Source organism: Panthera pardus, unplaced genomic scaffold, assembly GCF_024362965.1.
Source record: "Panthera pardus isolate Hobbes unplaced genomic scaffold, ASM2436296v1 HiC_scaffold_8, whole genome shotgun sequence".
Taxonomy (NCBI): Eukaryota; Metazoa; Chordata; class Mammalia; order Carnivora; family Felidae; genus Panthera; species Panthera pardus.
This window is the reverse complement of record NW_026527013.1, coordinates 63,499,965-63,516,840: the sequence shown is the minus strand read 5'-3', so window position 1 is coordinate 63,516,840 and position 16,876 is coordinate 63,499,965. Positions and strand designations below refer to the sequence as shown.

The following is a 16,876-nucleotide window of genomic DNA, read 5'->3' as shown; positions in this document are numbered from 1 at the left end:
CAACCCTCACGTCGGCCTCTAAAGCGTGCTCTCCTACCTGCACAGTGCAAATGGCCCCAGCCGCCCCCACTGGCGGTGGTGTGTTGGTTCAGATGTCCAGGAAAGAGCTGAGTAAGAGCTGGAGATAAACTTGAGACAGTGCTTTCAGGCTCTCGGTAGAAAGGATGGGGGAGGACACCGAATGGAATAACTGTTATCAATTAGAAGTCGGCCAACATTGGTGGTCTCGGGGCCGGGTTCACCAACACCCTTTACGGGTTCCCTGCCTCCAGTCTCCCTTCCAATCTGCCCACTGCATCTGGACGCATCTCTCCAGAAAGTGCCCTGCATTTAGAGGACTGCCTTGCAGGAAAATTCAAATTCCTCTCGAGAAGCCGGGTCCACTAGAAGATGTCCTCAGTTTCTCTTTCTAACCCTATCCGTTTGGTTCTGTCAGAATAAGACCCCTGCAGTAAGCCGAACGATGGCCCGCGGAGGTCCCAGTCTCGGGAACCGGTGAAGGCCACCTTCCGTGGCAGAGTTGGTAAAGTAAGCATGTTGGCAAGGGGAGATTCTCCTGGGTCGTCAGGATGAGCCCTAACGCAGTCACGTGCACCCTCAGAAGAGGGAGGTGGAGAGACGGGAGGAGGCAGCGTGGCCACAGAGGCCGAGGCTGGAGGAAGGCAGGCAGGAGCCAGGGAGTGAGGCAGCCGGCAGAGAGGGGAGGGCCGGGAGCAGACCCCCCCAGCTTCTCCAGGGGGAGCGCCCTGATTTCAGCCCCGGGTATGGTTCCAGGCTGCAGGAAGATGCAGTTCCTTACAGCAGCCACAGGAGGCGAACACAGCCCCCCACACACCGTCCGTGGGAAGCCATGCTCATTCCTCACGGCAAGTTTTTGGTCCTACTGTGCTGTCCTCCAGGGACAGTTAAGCCCCAAAACGTCTTCCCCTTATCCTTCGGAGCCAGCTCACTTACAGTCCCCTCGGAGCTCTCCAATGGCATGTCTTCGAATAGCCCCCTCAGGATCACAGCCGACCCCGCAACATTGCTGTAGGGTTCGGAGACACTCGCGTGTTTGATAACAATCCAGTGCACTGGACATAATCCCACACAGCAGGCTTCTGGGCAAACGTATGAATTTTAGGGGAGAGAAATATTTCGGCTTCTGCCAAAACACTGGTAACTGGGCTCTGCGTGATCACCGGAGAGCAGGGAACTGGCCGTGGGCACAGGCTTTCCTCCTGCGCACCCAGTGCGGCTCCTTGGAGCTGGCCTGCAGGACGGCGCCCTCCTCCTGGGGCAGGCACAAGTTCCACCTCGACGTCCCGTCTCCTGGACGGGAGTTCTCCACCTCCCAACGTGTGGGCCAGCATTTCTCAAAGTGCGTCCCCAAGGAGCACAGGTGCCACGGACAAGAAGCAATCATCAGTCAAATAATCCGCGGAAAGTGCTGCGTGTGATGTAGCCCACAGTCAGTGCAGGTGCAAGGTCACGTCACCAGGAAGAGTGTCACCAGGCTTGTCCGGCCCTCGGGCTACTTGACACGAAACTTTTTTCCCTACGGGCATGTTACTGAAATCGTACATCAATTTCGGAACGTCTCCATCCACCGTTCTGGTATTTATTCATTCATTCCTTGGCCACTGATATCCAATCTAGTTACAACGGATCGAAGGCAGCTTGTAATAAAAGGCATCGCTGTAACAGGATGATTAAATCAGGGCCACACAATAAGAGCAGGGAATGAAAAATTAGTGGTTTCATGACGAAACGGAATAACCAAGACAGGGAGGAATCAATCATGTGTCCAGAAACTCTCGAGCTAAAGAGAGCTGGGTTGTCCCCACCGAGCAGCAGGAAGCACAGCTGAGGGTATGTCAGCCTGGGCCACAGGGACACCTGGGGAAGTCACCGAAGGCTCAGGTCGCTCACCGGCTGCGTGCCCTCCCCAGGGCTGTGCCAGTGCGCTCAGCCACCTTCCCACACTCCGCCAGAGCAGGAAACAGGTCGTGTCCATCCAGGACAGAACCTTCAGCCCCCTGTGCCGCTAAATGCAGAAGCCCCCGGAAACGTGTTCGTCAGGAGGCCCTTTCTTTCCTTAACAGATCCTCAATCAACTTAAACTGAGATTGTTCCTTTGCCTTTTTTTTTTTTTTTTCTTCTGTAAACTAGGATAGCACGTTAGCTTGTCGAGTGCGGCTAACAGGCCTATAGCTTTTCATTAACTAAACTTTGGGGATTTCCTCTGAGGGCAGTTCCAATCAGTTTTCCAAATAAATTTCATTCCGTTCTCCTGTGCAGGATGAATCGCTAAGGCCCCTGTCCAACCGTGGGATACCTACCTCTGCACGTTTCTGTGTGACTCAGCCATAGTCCAAAGAGCTAGGTGATATTTTAGCTTTTTTTTTTTTTTAAGTTTTTATATATTTATTTTGAGAGAGAGAGAGAGAGAGAGAGAGAGAGAGAGAGAGAAAGCATGCATGAGCAGGGGAGGGGCAGAGAGAGAGGGAGACACAGAATCCGAAGCAGGCTCCAGGCTCTGAGCTGTCAGCACAGAAACCGACATGGGGCTCAAACCCACAAACCGTGAGATCATGACCTGAGCTGAAATCAAGAGTCAGATGCTTAACCAACTGAGCCCCCAGGTGCCCCAGTATCTTAGATTTTAACAGGTACCACAAGACAAGAGGTTCAAGGTCATCCTGCCTTAAAATTCGGGGAAATTTCCGCCAAAAGGCAATTCTAGCTTCTTTATCATGAATTGAAAACCACGGACTTCTTTAATAAATGCCACCGGGGACATTAATGATCGTGAACAGCAGGCAATGAATAGCAGGGCCACTGCAGAACCCACAGAACATCCACATCATCGTCTAAGTGTCCACTCCGTATAATGAAGCTTTTCCAAAAACCAGCTCATCAGGTCAACCACAGACTCACCGAGTTAACAAAAATGAAGACCTTAGAGATGGAGTGTGCTCATTTCTGTTACTTGAGGTTGAGACTTGGAAAAGATCAAACACGCTGCAGAAACCTACCAGGCAGGTGCAGGAATCCTGGACTTGCAGGTGAGACGGGGGGTCCACTCGCCAGCACGAAGAGTTCTTCCTAACAAACGAAGGAGAGACTCGGTGATCTTTCCCATTACAGAGCTATTTGGTTCCCTAAAAGAGAGTTCCATCAGCCTCCAGCTGGTCCCAAGATAATCTCTCCTGCTGCAGAAGGCAGGGCTCTATTTCATTTGTTTTCCTTTGAGATGCTAATCTGAGGACAATGTTTTATCACAGTGACAGTATTTCCATTCTATTAAATGACACTCACTTGGCTGGCTGTATAATCCACTACCACACGGCTTCCGGGACGTTCACGGTGGGTGGGGGCAGCACGCAGGTTTGTCTGGATCCACAGGCACCTGGTCTCAAAACACCAGGTACTTTGGGGCGCCTGGGTGGCTCAGTCCGTTAAGCGTCCGACTTTGGCTCAGGTCACGATCTCGTGGTGCACGAGTTCGAGCCCCATGTCGGCCTCTGTGCTGACAGCTCAGAGTCTAGAGCCTGCTTCAGATTCTGTGTCTCCCTCTCTCTCTCTGTCCCTCCCCCACTTACACTCTGTCTCTCTCTCTCTCTCTCAAAAATAAATAAACATTAAAAAATTTTTAAAAAATGAAAAACCGAGGTAGTTTGAGCACCAAGGCAGCAATTAATAAGCACAAGATGTTGCTAATTCCTCGCGGTGACGTAACACAGCGATTTAATCGTCCTTGAAAGAAAACAGATGATAACACTTCCACTATAAAGAAACACTGCACAACAGAAACCGACGAAAAGCACCTGCCTAAGGGTTCCCAAACCTTTTATTCCCAAGCTCCCCCAGAGCTTCTTCTCTGGTCGGACCCATCCTTGGAATTTCTTTTTTCTTTTCTTTTTCACTAGTGCTTGTACATCAAAAGTCGCTTTAGTAATAAGTACAGTAAAACCTTGGTTTGCGAGCGTAATTCGTTCCAGACACATTTATTAGAAATGTTTGCTCATCTTGCGGAACACTCGCAGAACACATTCCTCGCGATCCAAGGTTTTACTGTATTCCTATCCACTCAGAACTTGGTTAGGAAGGGGGGAAACGCACATTTCCTAAACGACAGGCACCCTGCCCGACATGTTTGCCAAGACTTCTCGCTGGCCCCACTTTTCAGAAGAGTCCGTGGAGGCTCCGAGAGGCCGGGTAGCTCGTCCAAGATCACGCAGGGTAAGACAAGTGTCTCATGCCCTGAGCCCACGCTCACGGTCTGGGCTGCTCTGCTCCAACGTGAAAACACCAAGGTGCCAAATGTCCAGTCCCATGACAAGAAACTCCTGCACTCATTGCTTGCTGACCTAAGTCCCTCGGTCTGTAGCAGAGCGAACTCACTTTCCTTGAGATCTGCAGACCACTGGCCCTGAGCGCCAATGGCCAGACTCTCCCAGAAGACAAAGCCTAACCACATTCGAGAACAGTGCAGGCAGATATCAGCAAGTCTGTCTGGGAGCATGTCGGAAACGGCTGACCGCCCGGGCACCTGCTTGGCCTGCATGCGGCCCCCCCTCCTCCCTTTTCCCACGCCTTCCCCTCTGAAAGCCTCCAGCTTGGCCTGGACAGGGAAGACGGCCGTTGGGACATGAGTCCACCAACCCCCACATGGCTGGCTCCCAGGATAAAGTGAACTTTCCTTTCCCACCAGCACTGGTCTCTCAATACTGGCTTTCCAGCAGCGAGCAAGGGAACCTGAGTTCAGAGCTGGAGCTCTGTCTGGTATCAGGGCCACCCTGTCATCTGAGCTGACCGCTGCTCTTTCTAGAGAACCGGGAGCCGCTGATGCGAAAAGAGCAGACGGTAAATGCCCCCAACACACAGCTAATACATGGTAGAGCTGAGATATGAGCTCAGGCAGCCGGTCCCTGAATCTGGGTTCCCCGCCCCTTTACCTCCATGGCCGATCTGCACACTCTCTTTGCTTTTAATGCGCAACCTCCACATCCGTCTTGACAGTCCCCTCTGAGGGAATGTGTCGCCAGCCATTCCTAGTTGTGAGGACCTAACATCAGGAGCGCCGGGAACCTCAGACCACCAGGATGGTTCCTCATATTGTAGCAATATAATCATGGAAATAACCTTACACCTCTCCCCACCTGGCTTTTAAGGTTCAACGGGAATATAAAATTTGCTGACTTCTGCTTTTGTTCCGTGTAAACCATTAATGAGAGTGGGAGGGAAAAGGGACCATTTTATCTCAGAGACGTAGGAGAAAGTGTCACCAGATTACAGCCTTTGCGACATGAAACTAAGTATTTAAATCTACCGGTCAGCTCCTAAAAATTGGCAACTTTAGTACATTTTAAAATTTAAATTACACATCATCTACTATTATGAGAAAGACTTACATTTCGAGTCGGGTTTATACCATAATAGATTTTTCTGGAGCTCTTTACTGCCTTCCGTATGAAAAGAAGTAAAAGTCAAGAATTCATCATCACACCCTCACATATGATGCTCCGAGAATCTCAACAGAAAAATAACCCACAAGCAGAACCCCACTCATTTTTTTTCTTTTCCTTCCCCCCCCCCCCCACTCATTACTTTAAAATGTTTCCTCTAATTCAACAGCTAAGTGATTGCTCAAGCCAACCAGGAAGGGAAAATGTCCCTGAACTAGAGATATCCCTGAATTCAATACTAGTTTATAGTTTATACCCACAGAAGGAAACTTACTGCAAAGTAAGTAAAACCTTTTGCATCCATCTGGGACCTTAGTGAATCAAACCTTGTTTTTGTAACATGGGCAGAAAGTATTAATATAAGTATTCACAGTGATGGGTTCAGGGAAGGCTGCCCCCAAAATGCTACTGGGGCATATTGATTATTTTGAATTAAAGTTACATAAGAAAGAGCCGGTGTGAGCCAGGCACTGTCTGACCCTTTGTCCTGAAAGCCGGAGATAAATCTCCCTGTGAAAGGTACTCTCTCCTCCTAGCTGGAGAAGACTGTATAAAGAAACCTTGTTACTTCTTTACTGATTCCCCACCCCAAGCCCAAACTTCTTTGTCCTGTCAATTCATCACAAATGTACTGTTTCTTTGTGTAAAAGGTCTAAGAGTTGCCTGCTTTGGTCACTCCTTTGAGTCTTTTATTTCCATGAGCTCCCGTACATGCTAATTAATTTTTTTTTTCTCCTGTTAATCTGTCTTATGTCGATTTAATTATTAGACCAGCCAAGGAACCGGGAAGGGAAGAAAGGAAAAGCCTTCAGCCCCCAAAATAGCAGCACTCTTGTATGAGGCAGCCCCCCACCCCCGCCTTTTGTCATGGTGACTAAGAAAAAAAGGGCAGGAGCGTTATAAAAACAGGAATGAATGGGTTAAGAATAGACCAGGTGGATTTCACAAAGAGGAGGGAGAACACCAAACCTCAGATTCTGGAAGGAAAAGAAAGGCTGAGGAGAAAACCAATGAGGGTGGGCCGCGGGCAGGGCTGAGGATGGGGCTCCGGGCTAGGGGAGGGGGGGTTACGGGGAGCCATCGGGGGTGGCCTGAAAGGAACTACAAGGGAAGTCTGTGTCTAAACAGAATTCTGAATATGTTCCCCTGTCCTCAGCACAGATTCTACCTTTCTCCCTCCTCTTGAGAGATTTGATAAAGAAATGTCCTTTTATCTGCTCTGTCTCTATGACAGGTGGGGCCAGCACTCCAGGAGGCTCCAGGAGGGCCCCGGGCTAGATGTCAGTTGCTCAAAGTGTGCATTTTACATCCCGCCTGCTTCAGGATCGCCCTAGAAGCTCCTACCCACGACGAAAAGTCTTTGTTTTTCCACAGAAGACATCTCTGAACCCACTACTTCCCTCTCGAACTAATTGCCAACATGACTAATGAGCCAGATGTGTCATCACAAATTAGAAAAACGTATTGCCGATATTGCTTTACTGTCTGGATTTTTATATTTATTACTTAAAAACAGACGCTTTGGTCCTTAATACATCATTATGGTTTTATCACTTTGCCCACGTGCTCTACCCAGAACTGCAAATTCCTGGAGGAGGGCCAGATCCTGTAGCTATCTCGATTCCTATGACTGCAGTGTATTTATAATACACCCTCAATTAATAACAGTCAAGCAAAATTAGAAAATTGCGTACAGAGAAAGGCATGCTTTAACAAGTTTCCATTAAAAAGTCATCTCAATATTATCATTTTCAAATCCTAGAAGAAAACAATGTTCAAAGTAATTCACCCCCAAACTCAGGAAACTTGTAAAAGTTTCTCTTTTGTTTTTTGTCAAAGTTTATTTATTTGAGAGAGAAAGAGAGAGCATGCGTGCACACGAGTGGGGACAGGCAGAGAGAGAATCAGCCCTCCTCGGGGCTCAGACTCACAAACCCTGAGATCATGACCTGAGGCTTAACCAACTAAGCCACGCAGGCACCCCATTAAGTTTCTTTAGTTAAAAAAAAATACCATCTAGGGGCATCTGGGTGGCTCAGTCGGTTGGCATCCAACTTTGGCTCAGGTCATGATTTCACGGTTCATGGGTTCAAGACCCACATCAGGCTCTGTGCTGATAACTCAGAGCCTGGAGCCTGCTTCCGATTCTGTGTCTCCCTCTCTTTCTGCCCCTCCCCCACTTGTGCTCCGTGTCTGTCTGTCTGTCTCTCTCTCTTTCCAAAAATAAACGTTAAAAAATTTTTTAAAACATATGATCTTTTCATATGTACAAGTTTGCCCTAAAAGTAACAGTTTAATACATATTTCATATTTTCTTGCTCCTTTACGCTTTTTACCTTTGGGTTTTGTCACACAAATTGAATGCTATTAATTATTAATTGATGTTTCTGCTACAATAGAAAGCATACCCACGAAGCCTGTCTGCTACTAACCTACTGGTTTGGCTAATGTTCATTTCACAAGATGGAAACCCTCCATCAGAGCTCCGAGTTGCACAGGAGACGGTGCTCTGGGTTGGCAGCTTGCACCCTCACAAAGCCGTCAGATACTTACGGGTCTGGGTGTAAATTGGGGTTTAAACCGTCACAGAGAGGATCCTCATCTGCAAACGCCCTCAAAAGCACGTGGATGAGCTCCTGGTCCTCGGCCCCACTGCTGCTCACCAGAACACAAAAGAAACAGGGTGGCTTTGTTAGTACTCCCGGCTCAGATCACAGGACAGCCACCCTGGTTGAGTTGATCCAGGCAAACGGTTCTTAGAGCAGTGATCTCAGCTGTAGAGTTTGTATGGTAAAGCCAAATCAGCAATAAGACTAAGGATTTTTTTCGAGGTGCCTGGGTGGCTCAGTCGGTTGAGCATCCGACTTCGGCTCAGGTCATGAGCTCGCAGTTCCTGAGTTCAAGCCCCACTTTGGGCTCGCTGCTGTCACCCTGTCAGCACAGAGCCCGCTTCGGATCCTCCCTGCCCCTCCCACACTTGCACTCACCCAAAGATAAAATATTAAAAAAAAAAAAAAAAAGATTAAGGATTTTCTCAAAAGCAAAGTATTGCCCACACAGATACGCATTTTTATATATTTGCATTCACAGTGTATTATGTTTCTCATTTTCTTATTTAATATTATAATATTACCATCTTTGGCACTTTTGCGTGGTTTCTAAAAATGAATTTTAAAGGTTGCATGATATTTCATCCTATTAATATGTTAAAATCTATGAAAAAAATTCTCTTAATGTTGCAGCTCTGGTTTGTTCTGAATATTTGTTCTATGAGATAGCCCTGCAACGAAACTTTGTACTTTCATGTTTTTTGTTTCTTTATGTGAGCTACATGGAACAACACTTTCTTGGTAAGAAGTAAACAGCATAGAATCCTGGGTGTGCTTTAAGTGTACATTGAATGATAGTATTTATTTAACAGGCACAAGCTTCAGAAGCTTGGTAATAGTTCAAGCAGCGTTAATAGATGATAGATAGATAGATAGATGACAGCTAGATAACGTGGTAGGGTACCCTACCTACGTTAAAGAAAACGTGAAGGTAACCTAGCCATGTGCGTACATGACAACATCTCTCGTGACCTTGTAACATGAGACCACTTCATCAGACTGCATGTTTGTGGGTTACCATATATGGGAGACAAGTAAAAAATACACGCCATGTGGCGTTCAGGGCTCAGTTCTCTGGGTACGAACCCAACTGAGCCGTGCCGGCACGAATAAAGTTGCTTCCTGGAAAGAAAAGCCTCTGTGTCATGACTCTGTGCGAGAACCCTGCTACAGGTAGATAAGATAAAAGAAAAGAAAGAAAAAAGAAATTTTAAAAAATAGTTCAGCGTTGGTGAGAACCAAGGCCACCAATACCGAATTTACTTACTGAAGACACCGTCAGTGATAAGACACACTATCCCTCGAGCTTGACAGAGGTGTGGAAACAATCTCTATATTAAATTTTATACATCATTTGTAAGAGACACCTTGACTTGAGAAAGCGTACAGGAAACGATCATTTAAAGCTGTCTGAAATGGACTGATAGGGAATGGCCTTATTTAAGTTAATTAAAACCCTGAATGACTGTGTTTACAAACGAAAATGTATTACTTTCTAGAACTTACACCGTGCCGTTTACAAAATGCTTTTGAATGGACATGATCGGGAACATTTATTCCCAAGATAAAGAAAAATGGTGTATTATTAGCACGATAGATTACTTATCTGAAAGTGACCTCAAATCTCTTTGGAAAGGAGCTCGTAAATTAACAAAGGCACACAAAGGTTTATTTTAAAGAACTTAAAACAGTAGCTTCTCTTTTTCAATAGTTTTTTGTTTTGTTTTGTTTTTTGTTTGTTTGTTTTTACTGTTTATTTCTGAGACACAGAGAGAGCAAGCAAGAGAGGTGGAGACAGAGTGGGGGCAGAGGATCTGAAGCAGGATCGGTGTTAACAGCACAGAGCGGGGTTTGGGTCTCGAACCCGCCAACTGCCAGATCATGACCCAAGCAGAAGTCAATCTGGACCCGCCCCGACCTCCCAGCCCCGCCCTATCCCACCTGGATCCGACTCGACCCTCCGCCCCGCCCTAATCCACCTGGCCGCGCCCCGCCCCGCACAGCCCCGCCCCATTACATGGCCTTCAGATCCCGCAGATCAGCCCTGACCTTGCAGCTCCCCCGTTTCCCTGTTGGTCGCGATTCATCTGCAGCATTTGAGCTCTGGGTTCCTTCTCCTAAGAGCCCTCTGCCGCCTCCTCCTCTCCTGGTCCTGCCCCGAAGACATCACTGGCTTTGAACTGTGCGCCCCTCACCATGGAAGAAAACAACCCATGAGAGAAAGGGCACAGGCTCAGAACGGCGGTTGGAAAAGAAAGACCAACTCATTACACCGAGTTAGTTTTGTGTTTCTGCTGAGGACAACTTGGTGTTCAGGGCCGTCACTGTGCAGAAGCTTGGGATACACTGCTACGGCGTCCAACACAGAATAATTCCTTCTAGGAAAACGCCATCTTCCCCACTGCATACAATACAACAGAGGCGTGAAAGCATTCAGGTGGTTTACAACCAGCCTCACAGGATGTGTGACAGCTCTGGACAGAAATGCGCAATAATGAAGCATGCTGAAATTTACGGCACAGAAATGTCTCCTAAGTAGGCACTGTGACCTCCCTATAAACAGCCTTCAAGTTTCTGACAAATGAGAAAACACTTTTACAAGCAAAGAGACATATTTTCCACTGAAATGGTGCCCATAAAAAGAAAACATTATTTGTAGCATCTGTGGAAACACTCTGGATTGCTCTCTTTTGACCTATTAATCCGAGAACAAATATGAAAGCTTAAAATACTTTTTTGTGTGAAAAACATATTGATCTATAAAGTGGTTTGCTTGGAATAATTACTAAGGGCAAGTTTAAAAGTTATTTACAGTTTACTTTCTACTAGATTTGTGCTTAGGTCTAGAGGTCACAGTTAAAAACAAAACAACACTGGCTTTAAATTGTCCCTGTTGTCGTAAGAGTCAAACGCTTGTTCCTATGGCTTTTTGTTTGTCTTCAAATTCTTGGCCATATTTTAAAGTGCTATTAGAACCATGTGAAATCTGTCATTACCAGACTCTAGGAAGTGAAAATTAGTGCTTAATTCTGACTCCTGAGGCAGTTCCTAAACAGCATACTGTTTCTCTCTCCATGTTATCCGCAAAATTTACTGTGCATCAGAGTGACCCAGGGGGCATGCTTGAACAAACGCGTTGTCCTAACACCACCCCAAAGGGGCTTCCAGTTGTTAATGAGAGCCCCCTAAACTGGAATCCACAGGTCTGATGCCAAAATGATGAAAATATCAAGCACTCTAAAGACAAAGAAATCCTCCAAGATGACAGACAGAAAAAGTTGCCTAGGAGGGAAAGAGAGTCAGAAAGACTGAAGTGAACCAGACTCCATGCCTGGAAGCTGCAAGGTGATGAACCACAATCTACCCACGGCTTTGAAGAGGCCAGCAGGCAGAGAGGCTGGTTGCAAACCCAGGTGTCATCCACAGAGGAGGGCAGAAAGGAGGGTATTTGCTGATCCGCATGACCTCCAAGTGAACCAGGAGAAGGAACAACAGGAAATAGACTGAGGTCACTTAGGAGGAGAGAGAATGCGCGTCAGGGCGAAAACCTTTGCTGCGTGCTGGCACACCTATAAAAGCATCATACACCCCCAATTTAGCGGACGTGCGTAACACGTGGTCATGTGCAACATATGGATTCTTAGACTAGAAGGGAATATGCCACCAAAATATGCTCTTTGGCATAAACATTTTCTTGAGCTAGTTATTTTATTTTTGTTAATGTTCATTTATATTTAAGAGAGAGAGGGAGAGAGAGAGCACGACCGGGGGAGGGGCAGAGAGAGAAGGAGACAGAATCAGAAGCAGGCTCCAGGCTCTGAGCTGTCACCACAGAGCCCGACACGGAGCTTGAACTCACGAACCAAGCGATCATACCTGAGCTGGAGTCGGACGCTTAACCAACTGAGCCACCCAGGTACCCCTTGAGCTAATTATTTTTAAGAAATACACGAAAGCACTAAAGAGGTGCAAGATTATAATCACTTCGGGGGCGCCTGCGTGGCTCAGTCGGCTGAGCGTCCAACTGCGGCTCAGGTCATGATCTCGCGGTTTATGAGCTCAAGCCCCACGTCGGGCTCTGTGCTGACGGCTCAGAGCCTGGAGCCTGCTTCCGATTCTGTGTCTCCCCCTCTCTCTGCCCCTCCCCTGCTCACACTCTGTCTCTCTGTTTCTCAATAATAAAAAAACGTTAAAAAAAAAATTTTTTTTTAAGTTTACAACCACTTTGGAAAAGTTTGGCATCACCTCCTGAAATAGAAGGGTCACATACTCTACGCAACTGATCAGCAATTAACATTTCTCTGAATGAACCCCTACGAAGCTCTTGTATATGTAAAACTGGAGGTATGTGTTAGAATATTCTAGAATGTCCATGCAGCACAGTTCACAATCACAAAAAAACTGGAAGGAGCTCATGCTGTCCATCATTAAAAAGGAAGATTAATAAGTTGTGGTGTACAATTCGTACAGGGGAATATTGTGCAATATTCAAAACAAGGCATACACACCAACACGCAACAATATGGAAGAAGCTTAGTGATGCGCTTATTAAGTGAAAAAGGTCATTCTCAGAGAAATGGTATTCTTTCATAAACTTAACAGATAGAAAATTGGAAGGTGTTGAGAGCAGAGGCAGGGGGGTGGGGGAATGGGGTACGGAATACAAGCACAGTCCTAGCCTCCGCAGGCTTCACGCGTGCTCATTATACAATCAAACCCAAGTTGAAAAAAAAACAGACGAAAGTAGGCTTCATGTGGCCAATCCAGCATATTAAAAGCTCTGAGAAGTTTAGAGGAAGGTAACCTAATTAACTCAATAGCAGCTCAATCAATCCCAACAGGAAGATGGGTGGTTTCGTGGCCGTCAGCACTGATACCCAGAGGAACAGTCCTCCACAAGACAAGTTTTAAGAAACGCCACTATAAACTAAACCCGATTCTATCGCCGCCCACATTTTCAAGCCTCCTCGTGCCTCCCTCCATTCTGCCTGCAGGATAACGTCTTTTCTACTTGGGATGCCTTCCAGCACCTGTAGACTCACACTTGTTTCTTTCTCTGTCTGAAGAAGCATCTCCTCTCGCCTGGGCAGCACCCAGGTATCACTGAGGGCTCCATTCAGGTGCCACAGCCTTCAGAAAGCCTTCCTTGACCCCTGCCCCCCGTCAGATGGAGCCCCCCACCCGCTCTAGTACAACCCCACACGGTACAGCTACGCCTAGCGTCGCATTTATAAGACTCCCTGTTGATGTGTTCGTAGGGTTATCTCTCAGCTCGACTGTGAGCTTTCTGAGAGTTGGACTTGTGTCTTTGCAGATGTGTGTGGAATGAGAATTAGATCCGGGAAGCCTGAAGGTACTTTCCATCTCGCTCCCCAGCTAGCATGTACGAGAACAGGGTCTTCAGCATGAGGACCTGGTCAGAAGGGATTCTTCTGTGTGTGTTTATTTTAATCTCATGCCACCAAGAGATAGGACAGAGTCCTACGCAAAGCACTAAGTTCAGCTGAATCGGGCCGAAAGACTGATCACCTGCAGGCTCTGGGGGAGGTAAAAATGCTTCTGAAGTTCACGGTTGGGGAGAGAGTAAAAGCTATGAATTGATTCGTGCGCAAATATTTTAGGGATGCCTGCTCGGTGCTGGGCGCTGTCCAGGGACAGTCAACTTGGTCTGGGCTATGCCGTTTGCCATCTGTCTTCTCCCACTGGACTGTGAGCTCCAAGGATGCTGAAGGTGAGCGTCAAAAAGAGAACACAGAGGGGTGCTCAATAGGGGCACGGAGGTGCCCACGTGGATGGAACTTCATAAAAAGATCACGTGTAAGTAGAACCCAGAAAGAAACAGCCATACCGATGAGTGGGGCAAAGAATGCTCTTGGGGGTCAGAGACTAGACACGCAAGGTCAGGGCAGAGTTTGGATGTTCCATGAGCTGGACAAAGCCGAGTGTGAGGGTGGACCGAGCGGATAAGAAAAGGGCGGCCAGGACATGAGTCACGAGGGGCAGTCAGCACCTCGAAGGTTATTCTGCCAGGGAAATGTTTTCTAGAGCCTGCTGGTGATCGCAACATGCCTCTCCCACGCCATCCAGCAGCACAGATGATGTATTAGGTCCGCTCCAGGGTGTAAAACCAGCTTTCATCAAGCACTGAATTTCTTCTGTGAAATAGACCAATTGCTTTCCATTCACCATCTCTGAATCATTCCCACAAAATAACGTGCCACTATTGTCTCATGAGAATGGTACCGAGTACGTACAAAGGTGCACGTTCATACAGAGAAATAAATCATGAAGTGCTCACGGTGAATGTTGGGAGGCCGCTAGTTAACGATACCCAGTATGTCTCCATATGCCACATTCCAGGCACCATCTTGCACACCACGGGGGGGTGCAGAACGACCATCACTGTTAAGTCTTCTACTAATTTTAATGTCCGATTGCCCTTCCGCAGCCAACAGAAGGGCATGGTTTTTTATAAAAAGCCAAGTTCCTCTTTTTTTGAAAAGTGACTAAAAATGTGGCCCAATCCAGTGGTATCTGATAAGGAAGTTACCCTGAAAACGTACGGTGGGATAAACAGTGTTCCCCCCAAATTTCACGCCCACCCAGAAGGTCAGAATGTGACCTTGTTTGGAAATAGGACCGGTCCTTGGAGATGTAGTTCGTTGAGACGAGATCATACAGGATGAGGGTGGGCCTGCTCCAATATGGCTGAAGCCCTTCTAGGAATTGGGAACTTTGAACACAGGGTCACGCGGGGAGAAGGCCGTGTGAAGACAGAGACAGAGTGGAGGGGTGCCCTCAAGTCCCAGGTCTTCTTCAGGTGGAGACTAGGGGCCAGGGTGAAGTCCATGTTCAGGTAGGACCCTGTGGGGTTCCCCAACGGGGTGAACATAGCAGCACATCAGGAACATCGCTTCCTGTAAGGACTGAAAGCCCAGCCTAGAAGACGGAGGGGGCCATGGAGTTTCCTCCAGATATTCTCAACTGCATGCAGACAGTTGTCTTTCCATGGTCCATGTTTTGTATGCTCACTTGAAGCAGAGACCTGTCCAAATTAGTTCTGGAAGACTTTTCCTGCTTCATATTCATTTGGTTGTGTGTGTGTGTGTGTGTGTGTGTGTGTGTGTGTGTTTATATATTTTTGAGAGACAGAGGGCAGGGGAGGGAGGGACAGAGAGAGTGGGAGAGGGAGAACCCCAGGCAGGCTCCGCACTGCCAGCAAGGAGACTGATGCAGGGCTCGAACTCAGGAACCATGAGATCATGACCTGAGCAGAAACCAAGAGTCCAACACTTAACCGACTGAGCCACCCAGGTGCTCCAGATTGTTGAATTCAACTTAACAAATACTTAATGAAAGTAACCTTTTCTAGACCCTGCGGCAAGAACTAACCGTAGAGAGACATTAGGTCTCACTCGTGACCCTCAAGGGAGCCACCGTGTAGGAAGGCAGGTGGGGATCTCCAGCCATCGGTTAGAGCACAGGGAGATCCCCGTGGCGTGGCAGACACACAGAGGAGAGGGTGGAGGCTGAGGATCCCGGGAGGAGGGACTTCTCAGCCAGACTTGAAAACGTTCTTATTTTGCTGGGGACATCAGGGGAGTGAGCAGAAAAGGTGATTTTGGGTTTCCTTACACATGGAAATGTGCAGCTGCATCCCATCCTGCTTTATTATTTTTAACGTTTCTTTATTTTTGAGATGGTGGGGGCGGGGGGGAGCAGAGAGACGGGCAGAGACTCCCAAGCAGGCTCTGAGCACTGTCAGCACAGGGCCCGATGCAGGGCTTGAACTCGCAAACTCTGAGACCATAACCTGAGCTGAAACCACGAGTCGGATGCGTAACTGACTGAGCCACCCAGGCGCCCCTGCATCACGTCCTTCTGATGCGCAGAGCCCGGGGCCCATGGGGCAGCTGAGGCTGAACCTCACGGAAGCCTGGAAGGCTAGTGGGCCACGTTGGGACGTCCAATCACCACCCCGCGGACAAGCGGGAGCAACTCAAGGGCCTCCAGCAGGCCCTTCAGGTCCCGCCCCCGCATGGGGTGAGGAGCGAACATGGGGTGCTCAGTGGTGCCGAGGCCATGCTGTGGCCTGTGCTCATGCTGCATCACCGTCTGCCGGCTTCCCCGGGGCCTGCCCTGGGCCAGCCTGCCTCCGCCCTGAACAAGCCCAGAGTCCCTGGCACCTCTCAGTTTCGGGGTCCCCAATAGGGAGGGGGGAGTCCCGAAGCCCTCTGCAAACAGCAATCAGCTGGTAAGGCGTTCAGGATAAAACAGAGCCAGAGGCTTGGGTCACAAACTGGTTGGTGAGGACCCGAACCAGTGCAGACACATTCCCTGCACGCGGCTTTTCTCTCACAGGTGTACCAAACAGCGTGTAGGACGGCTGTCACAGAGGCTTGGTCACAAGCAAGCACCTTCCTCCGCCCTGCAGCTGGCCCCCAAGGCATCCGAGTCAGAGACCTCTGGGCTACAGACCGAGCCGCCAAATCCCCAGGTTTTCTGGGCTCATAGAGCACAAAATCCTCTGTGAGCCACACGGGCGCTGTCTGCTCCCATCACTCCTAAAAGTGACAGACGAGAATCTCTCCAGGGCATTTTTTTTTCATTTGTGTTTTCTTTTTTTTTTTTTTTTCTAATATATGAAATTTATTGTCAAATTGGTTTCCAACATTTGTGTTTTCATGAGGATTTGCATACCTCAAGAAATGTTAAGTAAATTTAATGTAGGCATATAACTGCATTTTCTCAACTCTTAAGATTTGAGAGGCAGGAGGATGTACTGAGAATGGTCAGCACACTGATCACAGGTTTCCA

At 48.0% G+C, this 16,876-nt stretch overlaps 1 protein-coding gene across 1 annotated transcript in view; it reads right to left on the bottom strand.

The window, feature by feature from the left end:
- Positions 1-16,876, bottom strand: part of ABCA13 (ATP binding cassette subfamily A member 13) — a 396,309-nt gene that overhangs the window by 132,527 nt on the left and 246,906 nt on the right. Inside the window, exons 44-45 of the mRNA XM_019450998.2 lie at positions 8,004-8,105; positions 3,018-3,087 (exon numbers count right to left, since the gene is read on the bottom strand). Coding sequence (XP_019306543.2) covers positions 3,018-3,087; positions 8,004-8,105 — 172 coding nt within the window. The remainder of the gene's footprint in view (positions 1-3,017; positions 3,088-8,003; positions 8,106-16,876) is intronic.